The sequence below is a fragment of the Xiphophorus maculatus genome, chromosome 2, assembly GCF_002775205.1.
Source record: "Xiphophorus maculatus strain JP 163 A chromosome 2, X_maculatus-5.0-male, whole genome shotgun sequence".
Classification (NCBI taxonomy): domain Eukaryota; kingdom Metazoa; phylum Chordata; class Actinopteri; order Cyprinodontiformes; family Poeciliidae; genus Xiphophorus; species Xiphophorus maculatus.
In genome coordinates this window covers 29,720,090-29,742,303 of record NC_036444.1, presented here as the reverse complement: position 1 = coordinate 29,742,303, position 22,214 = coordinate 29,720,090, and the positions used below count along the sequence as shown (strand labels likewise).

At 43.3% G+C, this 22,214-nt stretch overlaps 1 protein-coding gene across 1 annotated transcript; it reads left to right on the top strand.

Annotated features, from left to right (window-relative positions):
• Positions 1 to 774: 774 nt before the first annotated feature.
• Positions 775 to 20,231, top strand: wnt2 (Wnt family member 2). Its single transcript, XM_023345929.1, has 5 exons — positions 775 to 914; positions 3,183 to 3,403; positions 9,350 to 9,627; positions 9,807 to 10,071; positions 19,674 to 20,231. The coding sequence occupies exons 1-5, from the start codon at positions 832 to 834 to the stop codon at positions 19,877 to 19,879; spliced, it is 1,053 nt and encodes a 350-aa protein (XP_023201697.1). The 5' UTR covers positions 775 to 831; the 3' UTR covers positions 19,880 to 20,231.
• Positions 20,232 to 22,214: the final 1,983 nt, after the last annotated feature.

Here is a 22,214-nt window from a genome sequence, read left to right as displayed (position 1 = left end):
AGACGCCCATAAATAATCCAGTTGAGATGGACACGTCACCTTTAGGTGTTGCTGTGGGAGAACCAGAGTGTTTGATTTAAAAGAAATAAATAAAATGCAACAAAACCTGCCAGTTCTGAGTTGGCGAAGGATGAGGTTATAAATAACTGGATATTAAGTGTGCGTCATTCTTTGGGAATGGAGAGTACTTGACACCTGTGCGTCATCTTCACCAAAGTATCAGATTATATAGTGCTTTAAGACGAACCGTCCAGTCATTTTCTGCTGGCTTCTGGAATCTCCGTCCTGCCTCTCTCCATTAAGATTTATTCGCATTTCTCGAGGATCGCGACAGACTTTTTTTTTTTTTTTTTTTTTTTTGCTTCGGTTCTCTGAGCGCGCAGGATCAAATCCTGCTCCGGTGCCGTTGGACTGAGGGAGGCGCATCAGCTGGTGGCAGGGAACCCGGAGCTCCGGGTCTGGACCCGAGCCAAAACCTGTCTGGTGTCAAACCAGCCCGAACAGATACGCCGAGACATCTCATTTCTTCCCTTCATTCCTGAAGCGGCAGCCTGTCCACCCCTTGTGTAAAAGTATAGCTCATCACCTGTGTGAGGATCTGCGGGGCTATAAGACGCTCTGCGGAGCCTTCCTCCGGCAGATCCCCCATGGCTTTTACGCGCAGATCGCATTTGCTCTCACTTCTCTGTACTTTATCATACTTGATTTGTTGACCCACCGATTTTTTTATTTTATTTTTTATCATTATATAGCCTACATCTATTTTCATATGTTTCTCCCATCCATGGAAATGCTCCGTGCAGATCCATAAAGAACCAAATTCTGCTTAATATGAACTTTTTGCCAAGTGGAATATGTTTTTTTCTATCGGTAACAACCTGCTGGCTGACGGCCAAGGTCGATGCGTCCTGGTGGTGAGTGTCGCTCTGTATTAGTGTCTGTTTTATTTTATTACTGTTTAACATCGCAAAATTCCCCTCAGTAATCTATTCTAACTTCTAATGAAGGTTTCCTCTTAGAAATTTGGTATAGGCCTACATGTATGCTTTTGCAGTGTTTTCTACATTGAATATTGTACAAGATAAGTTTTCAGGCTTTCCAGTCCAATTTAATATCTGTGCATTTGTTATTTTTGCACGATTCCTTAATTAATATTTGTAATGTGTCTGTGTCCAAATTCCCGTTTTTATCGTTTTAAATATTAACACAGCTGAGTGCTTTTAAGATTTAAAATTTAAATAATGTAGCTTGATCTAATTCTTTTCTTACAATGCAGTAAGAACAAATATTGAAAAATTAAGGAATGAATAAAAATAAATATATCAAATGAAGATGGAAAATAGTTCAACCAAGTGGTCCGTTAAAGGCACAGAAGTTCACTTTCAAATGAAACTTGGCAATAATTTGGTTTTCCATCACGCAGACTTTTTTTTTAAAGGAAAAACCTTCTTTCCATTAAAAGTGTTTGAAGTAGTGCCTTGAGCAACGACTTAAACAGATTTGGAGTATTTGAACTTTTTTTTTTACCCAATCCACCCAAAGGCATCAACTCAAGATTGAACATTTTAAGCTGAGTGCAGGTAAAACTTGAACATCGTCACCGTCCTTTCTTCCAAAAGTAAAGTGCTAATTTCTTTTCTTCTTCTTTTTTTTTTTTAAACCAAAATTACTTCAGAAAAAAAATGACTCGGGCCATTTATTTAGGAATGTGACGATATGGTTCAAATTTCTCCTTAGAGAAAGTAAGATTTTCATGGTTTTCGTGCGATAGTAAAGGGTAGTACATTTTTCATCACCTTTCAAAATATTTTTAATTTTCCATTGATGCTCACTTCTTGTTTTAAGTTCGTTAAAATAAAATCTGTATAAAAATGATAACTAATCACAGGATCTCACCATGAGAAGATATAAGTTTTCAGAACTTTGGCTCGATGATCCGACATTTAAAGACTAGGAATGACCGAAAGGCGTTTTGTAAAGTATGCAGCAAAAAAATATAAGTTTGACCTGGAACGATGTGACGATGATCAAACCAAACCGAGCGGAACATCCACCATTCATCAGCAGCGGGTTCCTGGCTGGTGGAGCAGATCACCATTTGGTTTTTTGGTGCTACACGAAACTACGAACTAAAGTTTTACCAGCGACGCGACGGGAGCTGCAGACAGGCAGCACATTGAGCTGAGCTGCTCTGGGGCCTGAACAGCCTGAAGTAAGTTAAATTAAAAGTAATTTAAGTCATTTATTCGCATAGTTAAATTACACCAACTGCACCGCTAACAACAGACTGCAGTGTGAACATACTCAAAAGTGAAAATTCCACTGCAATTTTAGAAAAAGTGGTAAAACGTTTATGTACAAGTACAGCATTCATCAGCAGATACCATTTAGACATGTTTCATGTTACTGTTTTCGTCCAGAAATTTCGCGAATGCGCTGGAAGACAAAAGGACGATTCTTTTCTTTGCCATCCGTAGCCGCGGTAGAACATTCAGTGAACTAAATGGAACCTGGGGATGTAGGTAGTTTTTCATTTTTACAGTGCAACACAGCAAAGGGGAAATACGGCAGAAAAAACGTTTAAGAACAACTCAAAACCACTCTAGTCTTCTTTTTCTCACTTTCCGTGTCGGCTAGCTACACGCAGACTCGTTGCCATAGCAACCAACTAACAGCTCCTCTATATGTATGAGGATTCAACACTATAAAATACACAGAGCAGAACATTCGGTTCTTAACAGTTTCATGTTTTCAGACTTGATGTTTATTTTGGCATTATAAGGAGATCTAAAGTTGGACAATCCTGGAAAATATGTAAATGGTCACCAGTTTGCTTGCAATCCCTCCAACATAAATCAGTTTTAGTTTGATCACGCTTAGATTTGATAAACTGTTTCCTGAAGAATCTCATCTTGAGTTTCCAATTAACTCATTCCATGTTGGGCTATTTGTAATTTTATGACAATCTGATGTAGTTTAAAATCAAAGTAAATTGTTCAACTAAGCCACATACAGTATACATTATCATAATATATGTTTTTTTTTAAAGAAAGCATTAGTATCCCCTGTCATTTAAATTGTGCATTTTTAAATGAAAGCATGACTTAAATGTTTAGATGTTTGCCTCTATAAAGCTGAGTGCCATGTGTTTAAATATTTGTTCCCTGTTCCTCACCATGTAGGTACATGGGCACCCTGGGCTCCCAGGTGATGTGCGACAACATCCCCGGCTTGGTGAACAAACAGCGCCAACTCTGCCGCCAGCACCCCAAGGTGATGCAGGCCATTGGGGCCGGGATGAAGGAGTGGATCTCTGAGTGCCAGCACCAGTTCCGCAACCACCGCTGGAACTGCAACACAACAGCCAGGGACCACAACTTGTTTGGCCGTCTGCTGCTACGCGGTGAGTAGAAACTGGAACCCTGTGGTTACCCCAACCACCGATGGGTTGGTCTGGATAGATTCTCTTCTCATGACTTATGAAAGCCCTTAAAGTAAATGTGAAAACAATTTCAAACAAACGGTCATTCTTTCAAGAGCTCAGCTAAATCTACGTCCGCTGAAATGAAATATCTTGTAGACGTGTTGTTTTCTTTCTGCGGCAGTTGGATCACATTCTGTACCTCTCCTCTCTTTACAAACATACATTCATCACATCAGTGCAGACAAGCGGTTTCTCTGAGGTAATTGTTGTGCTGCTGCAGTCCTTACTGTGGTAAATTTGTCCTGCAGTTCCCAGATGTGATAAAACTGTTGAGCAGAGAGAGCAGACATTCATCAGCTCCTGATTTGATCATAAATTATACTCTTTAAGGGGGCAATATTACATGAAATTAACTTTTTTTCTCCTTACATCATATTATAATGCTATTCTCCGGGTTTGTTTCTATATCAAAAACATACCTGAAGTGCTGCTTTGATTCTGTCATGCATGTTTGAGAAATCGGTTAATCTGTCAAAGCAACCATTCAGTTATTGAAAACATCTGGGTGGACCTAACCCCACCTTCTCAGAGATGCAGTTTGTAGGTTTCCAAGCTTCCACCTCACAGAGCACTCCTTCAGACTAGCCAGCAGCAATTAGCAAACACCTGGTAGAACTGTGCATCTGCTGAGCTCATTATAGGAGCTACTTCTCAGAGCAACGCTGGTAAAAACCTTGTTAAAAGGTTAATAGAGGAGTCATGTTGGGATGACTTCCTGAAGGTGGAGTTTCAGGAGTTTTTAAAGAGACAGAGGCCCTATTCCAAGGTGTTACATTACAAGGTGAAATTTCTTTTAAGTAATGATCTATATCGCCATTGTAAACAAATGAAGGTAACATAGTTGCTTGACTGCGCTATAAAATGCCGATATGTGTCTGGAAAGCACATAGTACTGTCCCTCCAGGCTATAGGTGCTCATTGGAAATGAATACATGTTTCTATTTTTTATTTTTAAAATAATAATAATAACAATATGATTGCAAAACCTGCAACACCTCAAATGTTCCCACTGATATCCTTAGATTAATTCAGTCATCTTCAGTAATTAATCTCCTCTCAGCCCATTCGGATGGCAAGCTATCATAATTCCAGCCTTTTGAAGAGTCACTGCTGGTCATCAGCGGTGTTTATCTTCTCAGACGATTTGTTGGCGACTACAAATGATTTATTGGCAGCTTTAAAAGACGAGAGCTGACATAAAAAGGTTGGTTCTGACCGTCAGTGAGAGGTGAAGCTGAACAGTAAGACCTATGAAGAGGCATTAGGGACTAAAGTGATTACCAAGCAGTGAGCTCGCCTGTCATTCCCTGTAACTGATGTTACAGAAGCATCTTGTCAAGTGAAACGTGTGATTGCACATCTGAGCCACTAAAACCGTGGTGCTGTTTTCAGCGGGGGGCATGTTGGAGCTGGTCCGGATCTTATTTTCCCTCTTCTGGTGCAGAAGGAAGGATCATCAGAACCTGATGGCCTGATGTTCCTCTCCCATGCCCTGAGATTTAACCTGTGAGGTGGATCCTTCATCTTAGTCTGTTTCATGTCGGGGGGCCTCTAATCAGCCGTGTGGTATTTGGACCTCCCACCCGGGCCCCGACCGTGTCACAAAGCATTATCATGGCACACAGAGGCCCCTCCAGAAGCTCCTTATTGTCAATGTCAGAAGGCTAATTTCAAACAATTACACAGGATATTTCCCTCTGCAGCAACGTGTTCTCTCACCGTTCTCCTCATTCACCCCATTAGACACACCTAAGTGAGCTGCTACACACACACGCAAACCCACCTCTGTTTATATTAGTTACCGTTCCCAGGTAACACTTGAGCTTGTTTTAAACCTAATTTTTCTTTCTATATGCAGTTTCAGATTTGAAGACTGTCATGTAATTTTTTGTGTTTTTGTAAATGCTTATGCCTTCTGGAAATGTCAGTAATGTAGTTTCAAGTCAAATTTATTGGTATAGCATATATAATTAACAAGGAAGTTCAAAGTGCTTTATATAACAACCAATCATGAAACTGAAATTTTGTCAAATGAAAGAAAATGTACATGAAATATATTGATCACTGTTCCAGTTATTATGAATCCAGGGCAACTTTAAACAGGTGGGGTTTGGGCCTTGATTTAAAGCTGTATAGTAACTTTTATTTAAAAAATATATATATTTATATAGCTCTTTTTTTTTTTTTTACATACATACAGCCACATTCGTGATGTTTTTTATCAGTTCATGCACTGCAAACATTTATATCATTTGAACACTTGAGAAATTAAGGTAATTTTCTTTACTCTTATCATGTTGTACCTTAAGGAAATATGTGTTTATCACTCCAATATGTAATAACTACCAACTTGTGGTTGGTCAGATTTATTGTGGTTTGCTCAGGAGCCATAATTTGTCAAATATCATATTTTGACTGAGCTATCCAAAATAGAGTGAGAACCAAAATCAACTATTTTCAGAAAGTTATATAAAATGTAATTATATAAGAGATTTAAGCATTTTGACACTTCCTTCACATAAAATATAAAAATACTTCACTAAATATGCAATTTCATAGCCAAGAATTACGGTATTATCTGGCAAAAAAACCAAAATATTTCGGATTTTTTTTATGTGGAGTCCTGCCGAGAGATGATCAGTACATTTCTTATTTAAAGAGGACGGTTCTCTGAGCCTCTTTAAATAAGAGATACATTTTCCAGCTAACCATTGGGCAAATAAGAGCTGTACCAAAAGTCAAGATTTTTAATATCAAAACATCTCTTGCCCACTACAGGTCAGATATTTGCTTCTGATTGTCATGAGGTGTGGTGAGGGTTGGTGAGGCAGGCGCAGCGGACCCAGGTATGATGAATAACGATGGTTTAATGTCGAAAACACAGTCCAAAAACAGGCAGCTCGCACAGAGACGCATTGACAAAACATTGACGAAAAATTGACGTTGACATAGACGAGGACCCGACGAGGAACAAGGAACACAGGTGGAGTTAAATACACGGGAGGGTAATCACAGAACGAGACACACCTGGGAACAATCAAGGGGAGGACAGGACAACGAAGAGACTCAAGGACACAAAACACTCTAAATGAACACAGAAAACACAGATCCTGACAGTACCCCCCCCTCAAGGGCGGCTACCAGACGCCCAAAAAACAAAAACACAACAAGGGTGGGCGGAGGGGCGCTGGACGGGGGGCCAGAGTTCAGAAAAAACAAAAAACAACCCACCGTTGTGGGCGGAAACACAGGGAGGGCCAAGAGTCCATAAACAAACAAAAAACTACCCACAGGGTGGGCGGAGGCAAAGGAGGCGGGAACCACGGAGGTGGTCTGGCGGTCGTCCGCGGCGGCGGGAACCATGGAGGCGGTCCGGCGGTCGTCCGCGGCGCTGGAGGCGGGAACCACGGAGGCGGTCCGGCGGTCGTCCGCGGCGCTGGAGGCGGGAACCACGGAGGCGGTCCGGCGGCCGTCCGCGGCGCTGGAGGCGGGAACCACGGAGGCGGTCCGGCGGCCGTCCGCGGCGCTGGAGGCGGGAACCACGGAGGCGGTCCGGCGGCCGTCCGCGGCGCTGGAGGTGGCGATGAGTCCCGGGGGCCGCCCACAGACGGCGACGACGAGCCCCCCGAGGCAGGGTCTCTGGTGGAGCACAGGGGGTCTGGGTCTCGGGTGGAACGCTGGGGGTCTCGGGTGGAACGCTGGGGGTCTCGGGTGGAACGCTGGGGGTCTCGGGTGGAACGCTGGAGGTCAGGGTCTCGGGTGGAACGAAGAAGGTCAGGGTCTCAGGAGGAACGCAGAAGGTCAGGGTCTCAGGAGGAACGCAGAGAGTCTCGGGAGTCGGGGTCTCGGAGGGAACGTAGAGGGTCTCGGGAGTCGGGGTCTCGGAAGGAACGTAGAGGGTCTGGGTCTCGGTAGGAACACAGGGAGTCTCTGAAGGAACACTGGGAGTCTCGGAAGGTGCGCCGGCTGGAACGCCGGCTGACTCGGCCTCGGGTGTTCCGGCTGGAACGCCGGCTGACTCGGCCTCGGGTGCGCCGGAGCGAAGCCTTGGAACCGGCCGCGGAGGCGAGCCGCAGCGAAGCCTTGGAACCGGCCGCGGAGGCGAGCCGCAGCGAAGCCTTGGAACCGGCCGCGGAGGCGAGCCGCAGCGAAGCCTTGGAACCGGCCGCGGAGGCGAGCCGCAGCGAAGCCTTGGAACCGGCCGCGGAGGCGAGCCGCAGCGAAGCCTTGGAACCGGCCGCGGGGGCGAGCCGCAGCGAAGCCTTGGAACCGGCCGCGGGGGCGAGCCGCAGCGAAGCCTTGGAACCGGCCGCGGGGGCGAGCCGCAGCGAAGCCTTGGAACCGGCCGCGGGGGCGAGCCGCAGCGAAGCCTTGGAACCGGCCGCGGGGGCGAGCCGCAGCGAAGCCTTGGAACCGGCCGCGGGGGTGACAGCTCCGGAAGGCGACGAGGGGCCGGGTCCACCGGCGGCTCACGTCGCTGTCTCCGGGCTGACCGTGGAGGTGGCGGCTCCGGAAAGCGACGAGGGGCCGGGTCTGCCGGCGGCTCACGTCGCTGTCTCCGGGCTGGTAGCGGAGGTGGCGGTTCAGGAAAGCGACGAGGGGCCGGATCTGCCGGCGGCTCACGTCGCCGCCTGTGAGCTGGTCGCGGAGGTGGCGGTTCAGGAAAGCGACGAGGGGCCGGATCTGCCGGCGGCTCACGTCGCTGACCTCCCGGACGGAGGAATCGACGGGGGCCGTATCCAGGGGGTGCCAACACCAGTCTCGTCCCTCGGAAAAGCTCCCGCTGCAAGTCTGCGAGAGCCTCCGCCAGCTCCCTGTCCTCCCTGCCGGACCTCCGCCACGGGCCGCTCTGCCCTCTAGGAGGCAACCTCGCTCCAGCTGGGTCCATTTCAAAGCGAGCCTCACCGTTCGGTTTGGTCGGGTCCTACTGTCATGAGGTGTGGTGAGGGTTGGTGAGGCAGGCGCAGCGGACCCAGGTATGATGAATAACGATGGTTTAATGTCGAAAACACAGTCCAAAAACAACAGGCAGCTCGCACAGAGACGCATTGACAAAACATTGACGAAAAATTGACGTTGACATAGACGAGGACCCGACGAGGAACAAGGAACACAGGTGGAGTTAAATACACGGGAGGGTAATCACAGAACGAGACACACCTGGGAACAATCAAGGGGAGGACAGGACAACGAAGAGACTCAAGGACACAAAACACTCTAAATGAACACAGAAAACACAGATCCTGACACTGATAATCACTCAACATTTCATTAATAAATACATTTTTGCTCTTTATATGTTCAGCTGACTTTATCAAACATGGTGGTTTCATAGCAGAAATGAAATGAAGAAATGGAGCTCTCCTTTTCTCAGATCTTGCCCACATCTCTCTTTGGTTACTGTGCATGTGGAGGAGATGAGGGCTCCACATGAGGGCATTGCTCATAACCCTAAGTTGTTGGAAAGAGATGAAGCTTTTCCTTTTTCTGTTTCATGCTCGGTAACTTAGCATGAAAGCTTCTGGCAAAAAACTACAGCGAGGTTTCATCAGTAGCCAAACAGTTAAGGGACAGTTCTGATTGTCATGGTATGATTCTGAAATCAGCAGACTTGTGTTGGGACATGTAGAAAATAACAGGAACTTGGCAAGATTGGTTACTAACTACAAGAAAAAAACAATTTTTTTTTTTTATTGATTTGTGAACCAAAACAATAAAAACAGTAACCTGGACCCATCAGTCAATGTAAAGACATGCTGTCAATCTTCAAATCTGAGCTGTTCCCTGAAGAACGTACTTCTACACAAATACATGTTTTTGGTACAAAGTAACAGACTTTGCCCCATCATAATTGTCTACTTCTAGGCAGCCAAGAAGTTGCCTTTGTGTACGCCATCTCCTCTGCAGGAGTGGTGTATACTTTGGCCCGAGCTTGCAGCCAGGGCGACCTGGACAACTGTTCCTGTGACCCCACCAAGAAGGGCTCATCGCAGGACTCCAAGGGCTCCTTCGACTGGGGAGGCTGCAGCGATCATGTGGAGCACGCCATTCACTTCAGTCAAATCTTTGTGGATGCCAAAGAGAGGAAGGAGAGGGATGCCCGAGCGCTCATGAACCTGCACAACAACAGAGCTGGCAGGAAGGTATGGGAGAGGGTACACATAGAAATGACTCAGCTCAACAATAAAGCAATCAGATGATGCGTTGATTTTCTTCTTCTGGATTTTCTTTCTCATTATTTTGAAAACTATCTAGAAAGGGGAATACAAAAAGCTATTTTCTAGACATCTGTAAATGAACCTTGCTTCTTATCTCCTCACAGGCAGTGAAGCGCTTCATGACTTTACAGTGTAAATGCCATGGTGTCAGTGGCTCGTGCAGCGTCCGTACCTGCTGGCAGGCTATGGCCGACTTCCGACGCACTGGTGACCACCTGAGGAGGAGATACAATGGCGCTGTGCAGGTCGCAGTCAATCAGTATGGAACTGGCTTTACAGCCGCGCACACACACCTCAAACGTCCTAGCAAAAATGATCTGGTCTACCTGGAAGACTCACCAGACTACTGTATATGGGACCCTCAATCAGGTAAGGGCTTAATCTGTCCGTCAGGTCATGTTCATGCTCCTAAATAAAACACAGCCAAAATAGAATGCATAAATACATCCTCCTCTATTTCAAAAACAGAGTCCTCTGGAGTCCTTTTCTTCCTTTTTGCATCTGAGAACTTCCACCAATTACCTATTTCATGAACTTTTAACCACCTCATTACCATCAGTAAGGCACATCATTCCCACATGTATCTACTTCAGCTCAGGGATGGTGGGAAGTCTTAACCTTTTGGCTCATGTTAGACCTTCCTGCTATGAGTTAGTATCACTTCCTGTTTCATGGCAATGGGTTATCAAGCACTTCAGGTAGGATCCAGAATCCATCATTTGAAATTGTCTTCTGTTGTTATACATAGTGTTCTAAAGAGTCAACCTTCAGAACATGCAGTGTACCACTGAATCCTGTGAGTTTCTTCTTCAAATTGATGGCATCAAACTACCTTCCCAATCTGTTCTGTAATGGTGCACTGAAAAATCTGTGGAGATGATAATGCTTTAGGGAAAAACAGCTTTTAAAATTCAAATTCCACTGACCAATTGGCCTGTTTGTACGTAGATGAAGATTGTTTATATCCAGTAGTCACTTCTAAGAGTAGAATTCAACATCACCCTTGTTCTGTGTCATCAGAGGCAGCGAACCACTAGGCAAAGAAGAGCTTGAAAATTTAATGAGGAGGATGAAAAAACATACAACTTTCCTGTCTAAGTGGGCAGGGCTGAAGTGATGTCAGCAAGTGATTATATAAATATGTTTAATGCTGGTCTGTGATGATATCCAGAAAATCTGGTACAGGCTTGACCTGGTGTGAGAAAATTCTTGCGTATTCATCTTTTTATTTTGAGAAATCAGATTTTGCTGCTTTGCAACCTCCACGTGCAGCAAAAAGCTTTTCATAACTTGTGATCTTCATTGCCTCAACCCTATTCTGACTCATTTTGAAATCTGAGGAAAGCCGTAGAAGGAGTTTGCTCAGTTTGTAAGTAAAAGACACAAACTGATCCAAAGTGGCCAACTTCCAGCAAGAATTTGATCATAACTGAGTTTTTCTGTTCAATAGACTTGTGCATCAAATTTCAAATTCCTCGGCTAAAACACAGCTTGTTGTTTGGATGCAGTGAGGCGATTTTGCCACCAAAAATTTGCATAAATACCTTTTGGGGGTTGAATTGCTACCCACCATGTTCAGTTTGGGGCAAATATTTCCGTTCAAATTTCAGCCAAACATAAGACTGAGGCATGACATCAGACCTCGCCACGTCCGACAGCCACACACCCTGCTAAAGGTCTCTGTGTTGGAAACCAAGCAGGCCAACTTGTTATCTCTTAAATGACTCAATTTCAAGTGGATTAGCTCAAGAGGGTCATAGAGTGAACTTTCCAAAAGAAAAAAAAATGTGTCTCTCTGTTTTCAGAGGGCAGGGCTTAGATAATGTCAGCGGATGACCACATAGAATCAATCGTTGAAAACCAAAATGGAAATACCCTCAATTTCTTTTGCCCTCTAGTCTTTCACAATCAGTTCCCGCCTTGTTCTTCCAGTCTTTCTCTTCACCAGATAACTGACTGATTGTACAGTAACCAAAAACACTGCTGTTGTTAGGAAAGACTCGGTTACTTTGATGTGGGCCTTTTCATGGCTGAGACAAGAGACAGTGTGAGAACGAAAACATTTGTGTTTAAAACTCGGGTTAGAAAGCAGGCAGATGACAGGGCAGTGAGTGTGTGAGTGTGTGTCTTCCAGAAGGAGTGACTGCTTGTCGTGCAACCGATGATCCGTGACAATCAGGTGTCTGCCAGTTTAAGAGCCGTTACACACATCTGTGGGCTGAAACTCTAGAATACCACACCTTTATAAATCACCTCAACATGAAACACACACACAAACACACTGATTTTGGTTTGCAAGGGAGGTTAAGATCAGCTTATTGGAGTAGTTTGCATCACACAGAAAGCATAGATGAAGTTTAATTAGCTTAGTGCCATTCTATAATGGCACTCAAACCCTCACAAAACTTTAAACTGCATCAATACTCATTCTTTTGTTTTCCAATTTTGATTTTTGCTCTATTCTTCCATGCATTTGTTTGAAAAAAATCCTTCCTGACCCTAAAGTAAAACTTTTGACCAGTCATGAATGCTCTCAGATACAGCGCTCTGTGCTGATGCTTAGCAACGACCTTCTGTCATCAGTCTTCCTCATGACTGTCCCACTGACCCAGACTGAGTGGTTCAGAGGCTGCAGGTGTTTAGAGTTAATTACCTGATTAGAGTGTGACACCATGAGTTCCCAATATTGAACTTTTTCTCAATATTCAAACATATTATGTTATCATTATGAGTGACAAAAAATATTGAATTTTTTCATAAGGATATTGTTATGACATTTTATTTTTGTACTTTTTGCAATGTGGGAGATATTCAACAATATTGGTCACCTCATTATTAAAATAAGGACATTAGTAATTATTATCAATCAATCAGTCAATTTTATTTATAAACCACCCTTTATACTAAAAGCTGCTCAAAGTGCTGCTCAAAGATCAATAAAAACAAACAAACAATTAAAACAAAATAAAAGTCTCACACTTTTGTTACCGGGGTGCATGGAGAAGCGGACTGTTTGTCCAGGAGACGGCACCTTTACGTTTTCCTACCCTGAACCTTGTGGGACCGAAGCATTTCTTATTCCCTGAACTTCGTCTGTTTCGTGTTTCAGTCATCTCAGTTGAAAATCTTCTGCAGCTTCACTTATTTAACTGTAACAGGCAACCTTTATTTAAAACTAGTTTCATTTTTTAAATCTCTCATCTTTGTAAGACAATCCTTTCCTTTCTCCCAGACACACTATAAAATATTGATAATGCATTCCACCAATATAGATGATATGTACATCCTAATTTACAGATTACCAAACGTTTCACTGTTTTTACTGAAGTTTTAGGCTGTACCCTCTATGGTGCTAATTCATGCTGTTTGGTCCTGTTTTCTGTGCCAGAGTAATGCTGCAGGAATGCTGTCTGCAAACAATTCAACCAAGTTTTAACTATAAAAAGATAGTAATTTTGCTCTACTTGGATTATTTACACTTGTTCTTGTGCTTTTGCTGTTATTTATTTTTTGTCTGAGGGATGAAAACTGCTGCTTTTAGCTTCAGCAGTTGTACTTTATATTAATGGTGTGTATTATATTAAAGCTGCAGCAGGTAATCAGACAACTAGACGATTAGTCCAAATGATGAACAAGCTAATATTACCTTGCTAGTCTTTTTGATCTAAACCCCAAATCAACTTTTTCTTAATAATGATGTCTAAATAGGTTATTTGGGGTTCTATATTTCTGTTTCTGTGTGTGAAATTTTATGAAATGTTCCTATTGGTACAACTTTGTCACATCATGTTCAGGTATAAAACTATTTCTCTCTCAGACACACGCCCCCTCTTGGCGAGTCAGGAGTAGGAATACCAAAGTGAGCATTGATCAGCTTTGCAAATGTGTGATTTGTCTCCAATGTGGTCGTGGAGTTGAATGCTCTCCTCGGCTCTATTGGCGACGCAGCGGCGCTGCAGAGTGTTGTCACCTTAAAAGTCTCTGATAATACAGGAAAATTTTGTCTTCTTTAAAGTCACTAGAGGTGTCTGAGAAGTCACTAAACATAGTGACAAAGTGGATAAGTTGGTAATCCTGATCACACCTCATTCATCCCTCTTGGCTCTGCCCACTTTGGTGGAATTTTTCAGAATTTCCCAGGGGAGGGTTTATGCTTTAGTTACAGTTACTAGTTACACTTTAAAGAGCAAAAAGATGAAACATTCACTGATAAGAACTGATAAAAATACAAAACTTAGTGGGTCTTTCATCACCTACATTTATATTTTTAAGTCTCTGTATCAAAATAACAACAAGTATCACAGCAGGAGGGTTCGTCACAGATGTTTAGGGTAGTTTGGTTCACGGTTGAATATGTGGCCCTTTAACAGGAACCCAGGAGGAACCTGGGATCTCATTGGTCATTTTTTATTTTTTACAACCGACATGGATGCTTCATGGTCCGTGGACATGCATGCAGAATTATGCTAACATAAACACATGTATGTACTGTAAGCGTGAACTGTTATCAAGTTTAAAACATAGTTTGAGTAATTCTTCCTTCACACTTTGAATACTCTCTCAAAGAAACACAAACTGGTGATCATTCAATCATTTTCTCAGACACTTCAAGGAACAAACCGCAGCCCAGAGAGATGGTCAAACGGCCCCTCAGAGTGTGAAATCAATTTCCCTCGGCTCCAGCAAGGCTCAGGTGCTAAACTCATCTCTCGGCGCCCCCTCATCTTAATTCAATAAGCAGGCGCAGGGAGAGCAAGGACCCTGAGGTAGATGCTGGCCATGATGTCACCCCGAGCAGTGCAGCATACCACGGATAATGGGCGGGGGGGCGGAGGGGCCCGCTGCCAGAGCAGGGTGGGGCGTCTGGTCATGTCCAGACATAATACCTGCCCAGGGAACGAACAGGCGCAGAGACCATCAACACACCAACCCAAAACAGAAGGTAAACACCAGCAAATTCCACAACATGGTTTGAAGTTCGTGTATTAAGCCACTTTGGAATTTATTTTTTTCAACTTTATTTATATAGGAGTCAGCCTGAACACACTCCTCTTCATTAACAATCAGGATTCAGACATCACAGTATCATCTGCCTCAAGCAGAACTCTGGTTCTGCTGTGTAAAACACTCCGGACCAGGGGTGCCCAAACCTTTTGAGACCAAGATCTACTTTTTCTCTCACCAGCCAGCTGAGATCTACCTCACGACACAAAGATATAAAAATTGTAAATTAAACTCTATTGACTTATTTTATATGCAAATATCCATCAGTTATAGCAGAAATATTAAAGTGATAGAAAGTCTAATACAGTTTCTTCCTCAGAGAGATTCTGACACTAGGAGGAGGTTACGGGTTTCAGAAGCTGGTTGCAAACCTGAGGCCAGCAGGTGTCAGTCAGTTATGGTAGACCTGAACTTTGGTTTGATGACTGAAATATGAGAAGCTACAGACTGATAGGAGGAACCAAAGAGCTCTGTTAAGATAAAAGCACAACATATGAAGTTGGGATATTTTTCCTCCAACAGGATCCAGAGGATTCACCTCAACCCAGATGTTGGACTGGAATTTATTTCAATGTCATTTAATGTCAGCTCCTCATTTTCAACAGTGAACCTATAAATGTTGAAAAAGGTTATTATGTTGGAGAAAGTTTCATGAACATCAATATTTCCACTAAATAAGAGACAAAAATAAATAGCATGTTTGAAAGAGGAAAAGCCTTTCAGACTCTGAGCTCAAAACAAGATGCCAGAGAACACCATTCAAAACCACTCGTACCTTTTTAGTCTCTCTTTGTCGTTTTAGCACACCCGTTGCCGTGGCAACTGCCTGCGCCCCACAAGCCGAGCAGAGATTAAGTTAAAAACATAACATCCAGTCCGTTTCGATATAAGGTTTTCAGGCTTGATATTTATTTTGCGATTATTAATAAGTCTCTCATGAACACAGCGATGGTTGATTAGTTAATTTAAACTGCTGCTCTGCTCGTCAGAGTCGATCTTTGAGTCCCTTTTTTTGTTAATTGAACCGAAACGCACTGAATTGCGCAACACCTTGTTGAAACAATAATTACTGAGATCGTTAATTTGAACAATTTTTGTTGATTTATTTTTATTCTTTAATAAAATTACAAACGTTTTGGATCTTTGAATATTTTCATAAGCGCGTCAGAAGAGGACGTGCTGGTTTCAGCCTCTTGGCGGCGTTCAGTTTATCACCTACCGCTGAGATCGACTCCAAACCTTCAGCGTATTGAGCAGCCCTGATCCAGACGCAGGTGACCAGATGGCAATGAACACTGATAAAAAAAACTAAAATTACTGGAAATCACTCGATTGCTTAACGTTCATAATTTGTAGTTTATTCCAAAAGGATTGTCACGAAGAAAATGAATCTGTTTTTTTTTGGTTTGTGGTGTTGTGCAACAACAGGTTTGGCTGTGAATAACTGCTAATAAACACTAAAAGCATTTAGTGAGGTCATCATCTGATTATCAGGAAATTATAGAAAACATTTTTCAGTCTCAGTTATTGATTATAGATTCCTGCCTTATTGAACTTTGATTAGTTTTCACCAAAAGATTGTTATGAGTTTCTCACAACAGAAACAACAAAATATGTCAAGATGAAAAATTGAGGTAGCTCGTATTATATAGAGCTTTACATGAAAATGAAATGCAATTCAATATGCCATTATGTTTTTAAAATATGACTGGAAAATATACGTAGATTATGATGGGATTTTTCTTACCTCGTCATTTAAAATGACTTTGTTTTTTACGGAGCCCTCCAGGGGACATGGGAATTTTTCTTTTCTTTTGCGTTCCCTCGCAATAATCTATGCAGCATAATTGAATACTGTAAGTCTTTCTTACGGTGGGCGCCGTACTTTCTGCTTTAATATAAGGTTATGTGAGGTTTTTCCATGAATGTTAATATCTCGTTGTGAAATATCTGAAGTTTTATCTTTTTCTTTAGGATAGAAAGGCACCACAAACCTTTGATATAAACAGAAACTTTCTGTAAGTAGGAAAGAAATACCACCGCTAAAAAGACTTACAGTATTCAATTATGCCACATGAACTGATCAGTACAGTATTGAGAGGGAACGCAAAACCTTCTGCGAGGGAATGCAAATGAAAATATTTTTCCCATGTCCCCTAGAGAGCTCCGTAGTTTTTGTCACACAGTAGGAAAAATAATAAAAAATATGACTTCTTCTTCACCAAGTCTCTGAAGACATCAGCTGCAGACTTACATTGAAATATGACAGGAATATTCAAAGATGTTTTCCTTTGGCGATAACATTTCCAACTTTTCTGCAACAGATTATTTTGGTGACGGAAAACCGGAGCCGTCTGGAGCTTCAGCAGCTTGCAGTCTGTTTGTCTTGTTTTCTCTCATTGTTTCAGACTGGCAGTCCGCAGAATGTGAAATATGAAATGAAATGAATAAACCAGACAGAATAAACCAAACAGAACTTTGTGTTTTCATCATGAATGAAGACTTTGCCGACTGATGTTTCAGTCACACTTCAAAACAAAGCGAAACTACACTTGTCATCATGTGTGTGTGTGTGTGGGGGGGGGGGGTGTCAGGAGAGACGTGTGTCTGGTGGATGTCTTCTATGAAATGAACAGCTGATGATGTTGGTGAGAGCAGCTTGATTGCTCCTGTCATCAATCTCTCATTTTTGCTTCGTCTGGACTTCATTGTGTCACTGCGCAGGTCAGCTGGCTGGTGTCCTAACAGACATTTTTAACACCTCACTGGACCAAGCCACAGTGCCAGCCTGTCTCAAAACTGCCTCCATCATTCCAGTGCCAAAGAAACCTCAAGTCACCTCTTTCAACGATTACCGGGCTGTGGCACTGACTCCCATCATGATGAAGTGCTTTGAAAGGCTGATAAAAGAACACATCGTCTCCAGACTCCCCACCACATTTGACCCGTTCCAGTTTGCCTACCGCCGAAACCGCTCCACTGAGGACGCCATCTCCTCTGCCCTACACCTGAGCCTGGCTCACCTGGAGGAGAAGAACACTCGTGCGGATGTTGTTCCTGGACTTCAGCTCAGCGTTCAATCATCCCACAGCATCTGGCAGAAAAACTGGGACACCTGGGCTTCAGCACCCCCCTGCGCAACTGGCTGCTAGACTTCCTCACCGACAGACCTCAGTCAGTCCGGATCGGACAACACACCTCCGACGTCATCACCCTCAGCACAGGCTCCCCTCAGGGCTGCGTCCTGAGTCCTCTGCTGTTCACTCTGATGACACACGACTATGTCCCCAGGTTCGCCACCAACCACATCGTGAAGTTCGCGGACGACACAACGGTGGTGGGCCTCATCAGAGACGACAACGACCTGGACTACAGAGAGGAGGTGGAGCAGCTGGTGGACTGGTGCAGAGACAACAGCCTGATCCTGAACGTTGACAAGACGAAGGAGATGATCGTCGACTTCAGGAAGAACCGGCCCAGCCACGCTCCACTGCTCATCAACAGCTCGGCTGTGGAGGTGGTTAGCAGCACCAAATTCCTGGGGGTGCACATCACAAACGACCTCACCTGGACTGTGGACACCACGTCTCTGGTCAAGAGGGCACAGAAACGCTTGTATTTCCTGCGGAGGATGAGAAGAGCACACCTGCCCCCGCCCATCCTCAAGACGTTCTACAGAAGCACCATAGAGAGCATTCTGACCAGCTGCCTCTCTGTGTGGTGTGGAGGCTGCAGCACCTCTGACTCTAAGAACGTGAGGAGAGTGGTGCGGACAGCAGAGAGGATCATCGGGGCCCCCCTTCCCTCCATTCAGGACATTTCATCCCAGCGCTGCGTGTCAGTGACCCCTCACACCCCCACCATGGACTGTTCTCCCTGCTGCCCTCTGGAAAGAGGTTCTGCAGCATCCGGTGCAGGTCCACCAGGTTCCAAAACAGCTTTTCCCCACTTGCCATCAGACTGCTGAACTCCTAACTGGACTGCACTCAAAAACTGGTCTCCACTTCATACCTTGCACATGTACAGAGCTAAATAACTTCTATTTTACTGTCAGTCCTGCACTTTATATTTTATATTCATATCTATATTCACATTTTATACTATAATTTATTTTATTCTGGAGTAACCTCACAACATTGGAACCTCAAAACATTGTCCTATGCAACGAAATTTCGTTCTGTCCATGCAAAATGACAATAAAGTCAGTCTAAGTCTAAGTTTTCCATCTGATCCCCTCATACACCCACCCTGCACCACACACCCACACACACATCTCATCTCCACTGTCCTGACTGAAGCATGTGGCTCCGCCCCCACTGGGCTCTTATGTCCTGAAAAGTGATTCAAATGATCCGTTTGTGGCTTTTTGTTTTGTGTCTTGAAGTTCATCACTTCATGTAGAATCGCTGTGCTTTTAATATTTGCATAAGAAACCAAATGTTGCATTTTGAGTTGAAATATAACCTGTGATTGTGGCAAATGTTCCTGAAAGATACTGACTGAACAATGTGGATGTTCAGTCGAAAAAAATCTGTTTAATCTTTAATCCTCCTGTTAATTATATAAAAGTAAATCAGTCTCATGTATGTCATCTTTATTAAATCTATTTACTAATCTCCACTTCATTTTTCTTTTTTTCTACATCCCTAAACTACATTCAGGAGTTTATTCTGAATGTTCAGCCCATTCTCACTCCCAACTCGTGAGAATGTGTTGGAATGTTTATTCTGTTTCAAGTCAGTGATTTTTATCCCGACAGAGATGACAACATGTCATCCCAAGACTGAGAAAAATCACTAGAGAATCTGGAAAAATGAAAGAAAGATCAGAAATCTTAATTGAATGAAGTTGAAATGGTGATTCAACTTCTGTTTATCCTTGTAATTGATTATGATTCATGTTTCCAAAAGAAGAAGACATGAGTTTCCAACCTAATGTGTCGGGATTCTGTCTGGTCTTGTCCTCAGGGTCGATGGGCACGGCGGGCCGGCTCTGCAGCCGGGCGTCCCGCGGCTCGGACGGCTGCGAGGTGATGTGCTGCGGCCGAGGCTACGACACGGCGCGGATCAGCCGCACCACCAAGTGCGAGTGCAAGTTCCACTGGTGCTGCGCCGTCCGCTGCAGAGACTGCCAGCAGCTGGTGGACGAGTTCACCTGCAAGTCCCACACATGATGGGAGCTGCGCCTGCCGTCAGGACGGACATGTTTATGCCAACCGGAGCTTTTAATATATTTCTAGGTAGACTTCAGTCACTGCTGCTCTGCTAGAAACGTCTCATTCCTCGACCCGAAGCAGACCAGACTGATGAAACTAAAGTATTTCAACTTTTTCACGTTCAGCTACTTCACAACCACAATTGTCAGTGTATTTTATTGGGAGGCTGGGATTTGAATATTGCATAAAAATGCAAATATTCTTGCCGGTCATCTTATAAAGTGAAACTCGTATAGAATCATCACCTAGAGCGATTTATTCCAAGCCTTTGTTTCTTGTCATTTTGATAGTTATGGCTAGCAGAAAATGAAAACCCCAAAAGTGTCTCAGAAAATTAGAATAATGCTTAAAACATCTGTTCTTCACCTGTAGCCATAATTATTAAAACTGAAAAAAAAGAAGTTTGAAATATTTTATTTATTCTTGTGTAGTGAATCTTTTTAAATTACTTTTTCACTTTCTGAGATGAATGGCAAGAAATATGGCACTTTTGCGCAATTTTCTTATTTTTTTAGATGTATTTTAAAAGTGTGTTATCTGTTTGTGAGTAACTTGGTGGAAGCAGCTGTCCTTCAGTTACAGCTCAGTCTCATCAGATCCTCTGTTTTATTTTATCTGTTCTGCTGCATGTTGGACAGTTAAATGTCGGTTTTATCCCTCCAGCCGTTTTCCAGATGGATATATCTTCCCACCAGCTCTACCTTCCCCTGCAAAGGGAAATTTGGGCTTCCCCCCCTCAAACAATAGTTTTTTTCTCATCATTTTTCCATAAAAGTCATATTTCTAGAGCGTACTTTAAACAGAAATCCTAACAGATTTCTGACCGGTCTTTATATCTGAGCTCATGCTGCTGTTCGTTCTGATTGATCACATGACCAGCATTATATTAAAGGCTGATTTCCTCATCAATAAATCGATCATACATCACTGAAGTATCTCAGCTTCTGTTACATGTTCTTAGTTTACAGGCCTGACAGCTTCACTAACAGAGTATTTAATATTAATTAAATATTCATACAAAAATTTTATCCACATGTACAAACTGCATTAACATTCCAAGTAAGTGAAATGAACAGAACTGAAACCCAGACCTTTTCCACCACAGACCTGACGATGTGGGTCGGTTCAGATCCAACAGTCCATACGAGATCCGGGTTCCACTTCCTGTAACCCTCCAACAATCAAACATGTTTCTTTATCACATCAGCTTTGCTTCATTGCAGAATAAATGTGTGGCAATATTTGCGTTTGGGGAAGATGGGCAACGCAACATGACTTCCTCATCTCAGTCCCAGCTGCAGACCTTCCTCGTTTTGCTGGCCAACGCTTTTCATTTCTGATCCAACTGCTGTTTCCTAGTGAGACTGAAAATGGCTTCAGCTGTTTGAAACAGAACCATGTTGTGATGATCCTGTGTTCAGTCAGATAACCCAACACCAAGCTCAGCGATCCTAAACCAGTTCCAGTAAGACGATTTGTCTGGTTTAAAGGGACGATTTTCCTGGTTTAAAGGGGCGGCATTATGAAAAATCAACTTCTATGAGTTGATTTTAATTGATAAAATCAATGTATGATGGAATATCAAGTTATGTTACTCCATCATCAAAAACATACCTGCACTGTTACCATGATATTTTCATGCATGTTTGAGAAACCCTTTATCTCCATGGCAACCATTAAGCTGTAAATAAACACCTGGTAGGACCTGGATGTGTCTTTGAGCTGCAGTTTCCAAGCTTTTGCCTCACAGAGCAGCCCTCCCTCACTCAGCTCCTTCAGACTAGCCAGGAGCAATTAGCAAACATCTGGTGGAACTGAGCATCTGCTGAACTCATTATAGGAGCTACTTCTTGGGGGCTTGGTGAATAGAAGAAAAGGCAGACGAATAAGCAAATGGAAATGAACAAATAGCTGGATGGGATCAATGATTGGATAGATGAATTGATAAATACATTTACAGAATAAGAATTAAGTCTGAAAAGACAATCACTTTTCTCCAGACCAAATTCCATGCTGTTCCAGGAACCCTGAAGGTGTTTCTGCAATTTCCAGTCTTGCAGTTTGTTTTGCTGGTTTTCCTGGTGTTGAAACATTCAGACACCTGTGATGTTTTACATCCTCTCCTTTCTTCATGTTTGGAGCCGAGTCACTTCCCCCTGGTTTGAGGTTTCAGCTCCCAGGAGGTCAGTGACGCACCGCTGACCTCATGGCGAGAATGTGATGGGTAAAATCTGAAATATCAAATGATTTCTCTGAACCAAAATCACCGACAAAACACCTTGAAGATGCCGAC